Source organism: Nyctereutes procyonoides, unplaced genomic scaffold (assembly GCF_905146905.1).
Source record: "Nyctereutes procyonoides isolate TBG_1078 unplaced genomic scaffold, NYPRO_anot_genome, whole genome shotgun sequence".
NCBI lineage: Eukaryota > Metazoa > Chordata > Mammalia > Carnivora > Canidae > Nyctereutes > Nyctereutes procyonoides.
In genome coordinates this window covers 30,983,260-30,990,000 of record NW_026575133.1, presented here as the reverse complement: position 1 = coordinate 30,990,000, position 6,741 = coordinate 30,983,260, and the positions used below count along the sequence as shown (strand labels likewise).

General features: G+C 53.5%; 1 protein-coding gene across 7 annotated transcripts in view; it reads left to right on the top strand.

Annotated features, from left to right (window-relative positions):
• The window catches only part of EBF3 (EBF transcription factor 3), a 117,508-nt gene extending 110,853 nt beyond the window's left edge, over positions 1-6,655 (top strand). For 2 of the 7 annotated variants that reach the window (XM_055300574.1, XM_055300572.1), the window contains exons 13-17: positions 1-61; positions 1,068-1,256; positions 1,756-1,845; positions 2,851-2,963; positions 3,931-6,655. The exon at positions 1-61 is cut by the window's left edge and continues 117 nt beyond it. In XM_055300574.1, coding sequence (XP_055156549.1) covers positions 1-61; positions 1,068-1,256; positions 1,756-1,845; positions 2,851-2,963; positions 3,931-3,948 — 471 coding nt within the window. In that variant the 3' untranslated portion in view covers positions 3,949-6,655. Of the gene's footprint in view, positions 62-1,067; positions 1,257-1,647; positions 1,846-2,850; positions 2,964-3,930 lie in introns of all 7 variants that reach the window. The other 5 variants (XM_055300576.1, XM_055300575.1, XM_055300573.1 and 2 more) reach the window with 3 other exon arrangements.
• The last annotated feature ends 86 nt before the right edge of the window (positions 6,656-6,741 follow it).

The following is a 6,741-nucleotide window of genomic DNA, read 5'->3' as shown; positions in this document are numbered from 1 at the left end:
AACTCCTTCAGCAGCCAGCTAGCCGTCAACGTGTCCGAGACCTCACAAGCCAACGACCAAGGTAGGCCGTCGTGCCAGGCCGGGCCCGTGCCCTGGACGCGCTCCCAGGCTCTGCTGGGACTCAGCCGCGGCTGCCGGCGCCCTGGGCCCGGCGGGGAAGGCGGGCAGCACCGGGCCCTCGGCGGCTCGGCGCGGGGAGGTCCTCAGGGCGGCCCTGCCCGGAGAGGGCGCGGCGGGGCGCACCCCCAGAAGCCAGAGCTAACTTATTGCAAAGGTACCTGGCTGCCACTCCGCCTACTGGTTTTTGCTAGAAGTTTCCTTGAAAGGCTGGGAGGAGCCACATGACAGCTGTGGTGGAGTAAGAGGACAGGACCCTTCTTGTGTATGTCGCACAGGTGGGACTTGGAAGGAGTAAGTGCAGAGGAACCCCCAGTGCCCCCCGAGCCCCGCTCTCGGGCGCACCTCCTCCCATCAGGACCCCGAGGTGTGAGCCAGTCCCAGCGCCCCTTAGTTCCCCCTGTCCAGCCTGCGAGGGCAGCAGCCTCAGGAAGCGCCGCCGCTGTGCTGCCTCCGAGCCTCTGAGCCTCCGTTCACCTGCGCTCCCGCTCCTGCCCCCCTCCCCCCCTGCACTCACAGGACTAGGAACCAGACAGACAGAGACCCCCAAACAGCCCTTCCTGGGGAGTTACAGCCACAAACAAGCTCTCCCTGTCAGCCATGGCATTTGAAGGTCTGCCGAGGCCGAAAGTTCACCTAGCGTGGGGGGACAGCCCCCGAACCCGAGCTGTCGGTAATTGCTTCCAAAGAAACCCCGCGCGCACCTGCCGGTCAGCTCGAGGCGGCCGGGCCGGCTGTCGGAGCGGAGACAGGATGGGGCTCGGCGAGGCGGCGCCCGGTCGGGTTGGCGTGATCAGGGTACCGAGCTGGCTGGAGGCGCTAGGGCTGGCGCGGAGCGTGAGGTCAATTAAAAATGTTTAATATATGATAGAGATTTGCGGGGAAACCCCCCCCAAGTGTCTCTCCCTGATAATAACGTTATTTTTGGCCGGGGGGGGGGATTTTAACAGTCGGCTACAGTCGCAATACAAGCAGCGTGTCCCCGCGAGGCTACGTCCCCAGCAGTACTCCCCAGCAGTCCAATTACAACACAGTGAGCACTAGCATGAATGGATATGGAAGTGGCGCCATGGCCAATCTAGGGGTCCCTGGCTCGCCTGGATTTCTTAATGGCTCCTCCGCTAACTCTCCCTACGGCAGTAAGTGTCTGTTTTTGTCACACGTCATCACACAGATTCATGTTCACTACAAAGTCAAATGTGTGCATTGCTTGGCTGTTCTGTGATGTGAGCTGCTGGATACAAGGGAGGGTGGCTCTGGAGGCTGGGTGTCCGTGTGGCGACGGTAAATTGACCCCGCGACGGGCCCCGCGAGGCCACGTTGGAAACCCCGACAAAATGGGGCTGCCCGATTGGAGACCAAAGTCCAACCCGAGAGTTTGCCTGTTAACCCAGAGAGTGGCCGAGCCAGAACCGTGGCGTGCTTGTCTGGGGGACCCCGATGCTCCCGGCGAGGCCCCACGAGCGCTCTCTCTGTGTCGTGTTGCCGTGCCCGGCGCCGCGCGTCCTGACCATGTTTGCTTTGTTGCAGTAGTGCCGTCCAGCCCCACCATGGCAGCCTCTTCGGTCACCCTCCCTTCAAACTGTAGCGGCACACACAGCATTTTCTCATTCTCACCTGCCAATGTCATCTCTGCAGTGAAACAAAAGAGCGCCTTCGCGCCCGTGGTCCGGCCCCAAGCTTCTCCTCCTCCCTCCTGCACCAGCGCCAACGGGAACGGACTCCAAGGTGAGGGGCGACGCACTGGCCCCGCTGCTCCTGGAGCGCGGGCCGAACTGTCCCCCCAGGGCCCTCCCAATCACCCCGAGCCAGGGCAGCCCGGGCTGGGAGCCCCAGCCCTCCCTCGGGGTCCCCGCCCCCTGCCGCCGCATGGCCGCTGCATGCTCCCCTTCGGTGGGCTGCCACGCGCTGTCCCTCCTGGCGGTCCCGCCAGGGCCACCCATCCGCGCCCCCCCGCGGGTAACAGACTCTCGGTTGATGAAAACCACCGCCTCCTGCTGCCAACCTCACCCACGCGTCCTCTTGGCAAAGGGGCCCCTCCCCTGAGGAGGGGCAGCCGCTTTGGGAATCATGTGGAGCGTAGTGGGGTGGGGGCCCCCCATTCCAGCCGTTCGGCAAACAGGCCTTCACGGCCGCCGCTGGCCCAGTGGGAAGCAGGGTGCACCCCGCCTGCAGCCCCGGGCCGGGGATGGCAGGTCCTCGTGCCACCTGCGGAGCCCGGCTCAGAGCCCGTGTGCCCTCCGTGTCCTGAGATGCAGCCGGCCTTCCCGAGCTGGGGTAGCAGACCCCGGGCTGCCAGGCCGCGCTGCCTTGGAAGTGGGTGCACCTAGCCCAGGGCCGTGCATGCGTGAAGGCTGGGCGGGAGCCCGTCTCTAAGTGCTTGCTCACACGTGTGCTCAGGAGGGAGAAGGGCTGGTCCCGAGGGCAGGGGGAGGCACCCCTTGGACGCGGCTGCCTCAGATGGGGCCGGGTCCCCTGGGCAGTGTAGGCCGCAGAGTGGCCTGTGAGGCGCGCGGCGGGTGGGCCACGCGAGTGCCCCTAGGCCTCGTGATCTTACGCGTGGCTCTTTGTGACTCACGGGGGCCACAGGCACTGAATTAAGTGGCCGTCATCTGGCCTCTTTCAGACACCACCTTTGGTATATGCTCCTCCCGGTGAAAATCAAATCCAGTTACTCCTTTAAAAAAATGAATCCATTCAACCAGTATTTACTGAGCGCCTACTATGTGCCAGGCTCTCTGCTGGGTGCTGAGGACGTTACCGTGGAGAAGACAAACTGGCCCTTTTGTGAAGTCGGTGGCATATTTCACTTTGATGAACTAATGCTCAAAAAAGGAACTGGAAAGGTATCCGTGATTTGAAATAATTGTCTTCCCAACATCTTAGCGTATGAGAGGGACGCCCAGGCCCCGCGTGCCGCCGACCGGCCTGCGGGCCAGCAGCGGCCCCCAGCCCAGAGCTGCTCGCAAGGCAGGTGGCCAGGTGCCACGGCCCGTCCACCGTCCACACGGTGCGGAGGCCCCGGGAGGACGGCACCACCTAAGCAGTGTGTACACACACGGGGCTGCCAAACCATAATGTTGTAACGGTGAGTCGGAGAGGAATTAATACTGTTGAGATTAATGAACTGGGAAATTGAAGCTCACATCACCACGTGAACAAATGTATTAATATGTTATACATAAATTAATGAGAATGATCATTCTGACAAAAATTAAACAACACTAAAGTTACAAGATTTTAAATTATATCCGTACCAGGAGTTCGCTGGAAAGCGTCAGCCGCGCTTGGCATTTTAGCACCAAGTTTCTTATTGGGGAGAGGAGCGAAAAGAGCTCCCCGTAAGGTGGGGCCTGGCTCGGGTCTCTTCGGGGCCCCCGGCCGTCAGGTGGCAGGGCAGGTGGGCTGCGAGCGGCTTTGCTCGCGGAGAGCCCGCGACTCACCTTTACGATACGGAACGGCCGGCAGGAGGTCAGAGGCGAGGGTGAGAGCAGAGGGGAGACTGAGGCGCATCCAGTGTTCCCGGAGGGAGCGAGTGCGGGTCCCGCCGGGCCTGCGCCCCAGACGCCACCAGGTTGGTTCCCATCTGTCCACCGAGGTGGCCTCCGCCCGCTAGAGACGAGCCCCTGAGCCCCGGGGAAGCGGCAGCCTTTCCCTCCCCGAGGAGGGCTGCGGCCGGGAGGCCGTGGGGGGGGCCCCGGCCCCCGGAGGTAGCCGAGCCCGGGCTGGTGGGCGGCCCACGTCCCGCGCTGAGCGGAGGCCGCGGGGCCCGCGACGGGGCGGCCCAGTAACCCGCGGCCCTCTCTCTTTCAGCTATGTCTGGGCTGGTAGTCCCGCCGATGTGAGGGGCGGCCGCCTCCCGCAGCGCCCGCCCGCGCCCAAGGACGGACTTCAGGGGACGCGTTTAGTGTCTAGGACCTGCTGCTGGAGACGTGTCTGCGGAGGCTTCAGCAGCAGCGGAAACGCGACGAGAGACTTTGTTTAAAGATTTTATTTAAACTATTAAGAATCAACATGCAAACAGCCTACTTCTTCACGAACGATTCCATTTTATTGACTGAACTTTTCTCATATTTCCACATTTCTCGGTCCTGAAGACTAAGGAAAACAAAGCGACGCCTATTTTGTATAAAGTTTCTGACTCCGTCTTGGCTCTGTCTAGTACTTGCTATGTGTTGGGAGAAACTTTGTGAATGCACCATTTTGATTATCATGAAACACTGATGAAAAATGCCTCCGGACATTTTTCTGTGCTCATAACTTAGATTCACAATGGTTGTGTATCTCTATAATGTGAAATATTTTTTTGTGGTGAAAAAAAAAAAAGGGGGCCAAGGAGGTGTGAGCCATCGAACTGGAAGAGAGGAGGACTACGTGACGAGGAGATTTCGGGGTGGCAGGGGCGGGGGGCGGGTTTATCATGGCTTAACTTCATCTTAATGAAATGAAACTTTGTAACTTATTGTAGTTAGAAATTGTAACTTTGATATTGAATTCTCTTGCCTTCAACAAGCACACTGACAGAAAAAAAAAAATGCTACTGTCTGTTGGTTTAACTATTCTCCCACTGCTAGAGCTTCCTGTTAAGCAAGTGTGATCTGCAACATTTTTTCAACTTTTGCTAGCACTGTATACTATTGCATTCTTAGGCTACTGTGAGGTCCATGTTTCTTGTACCAGAACTTGTCCTTTTGACTTCTAGCTCCTTCTTCCCTAATGTGTTTTGTATGTGGTTATAAAATTGTAGACTTTTGTGATTTTGCCAAAGTTGTAGCTAAATATTTATACACTTGTCTTGAATTTTTTTCAGATCCACTTAAATATTTAGAAAAAAAAAAAACAAAAAAACAAAACCCCCACCACCACGTTTTCTTCCTTATGTGTCTCATAAGGAATAAAATGGTCTCCATTCAACACTTTTCCATGAACACTTACAGTTGCTAAGGGACTTTCTTTTGTAACATATCGATTATAAATATTGTATTTATCTTTGAGACTTTGTACATTGGTTTTCCTGCCATTTTCTTTTTTCTCTCGTCTGTATTGGTTTTTGATCGTGGCCTGGTGTTGGGAAGAGCATTAAGCCAAGAGCTGTCTCTTTGATCTGTTTCTGTTAAAGTGAACTGGTGTCCTTGCATTTCATTTGTGCTTCAGATTTGCTTTTGTGGAGACTTCCCGTCCTTTTTTTTTTTCTTTTTTTTTTTTATTTTGAGGAAAAGTCAAATTCATTGTTTATTTTTATATTATTTTTAAGTTATCTGAACAAATACTTTTGAAAAAAAAAAAGTTCGTTGTATAGTCAAAACAAAACGGTGCCACTCGGCTGTGACAAATCCTAGTAGATTCCGTGCATGTGGAACAGCCGCAAAGAGGTGACACCGTTTGGGGCTGTGTCCTTATTTTATTTTTCTGTAGAATGTAAAAAAAAAAAAAAAAAAATCATTTTAGCTGCCACCCATGACTTTGCCACATAGCTGAACTGTGTTTACTGGAAAAATTCAGAGGCCTAAAGCTTAAAATAAAATTTACTTCTGATGTTTTAATTAAAATGTTTGCCACATTAACTTCTCTGATGCCTTAAAAGTGGACTTCTTTAAAGAACCTTTGTGCTATTTTATCACAGGCTTACAACACAATCGTTAATCGATATTTCATTTGGAGATTTATGGTGTAAACACACACACACACACACACACACACACACACACAAACAAAAGCACAAACCTGACGTTCCATGTGTCGCTCCATTCTGCGTCTGATTCTGCTGCGTTCCGTGTCTCCCCGGGGCCCACCTAGGATCCAGAGAGGTTTCGGGGGAACCAAAAATCACCGCTGGTTTTTAACTTTTTTTGAAACGACACCTTTTTTGAGGTCGGACCCCCGCAGCGCTGTCTGTACTTTTTAAAACCGGAATGACCTCCTTCAGATACTGTGCCTGTTCGTGCCAAACCCACAGTGAGACCAGGAGGGTCAGTCTTTTCCCTTTGTGTTAAACGCCTCACAGACACAGCACAGCAGACGTTGCGCGAATTGCAGCAGAAATCAGATGTAAAACAAAAGGGAGGGACATTAAAAAACAACTTTCTTGACAAAAGAACAAAACCATGCACAACTTAGGAAAGTGTTCATTCGAGGGACTAAATAAAACAGCAGAATGTCCCGGTGGTCAGCGGGTCGCGGTCCGGCCCCATGACCGCTAAGGCTTAGCTACGTGGGAAAGCCTGAGAAGTCACTTTGGAACTAAATTGCCTCCGTTTTATTTTGTATAAGTAAGGGTTTGATCTAAAAAAACAAGCTCACGTGTACATGTTAAGAACGTTTGCAAGTTTCCTCATCCCTGCACTCGGTTTGTGTTTTAGATTAGTCAATGCCCCTCATCGCTTCATTGTCTCAAAATTGAGCGCTTCACTAAATGGTAGATTTTACTGTTAAAGACCCTACAATAAGATTGTTTTATCTGTACATTTTTTCAGATATTTAACTGTATAAAAATGTTCATTTTACACAATATTTAATTAAAGTATTTCTTGTCTGTGAATTTCACTTTGGGTAATTTTATCTGTTTTGATTCGAATGCAAGGCAAAACGCATGCACACGTTAGACTGGGCTGGGTGGGGGTGGAG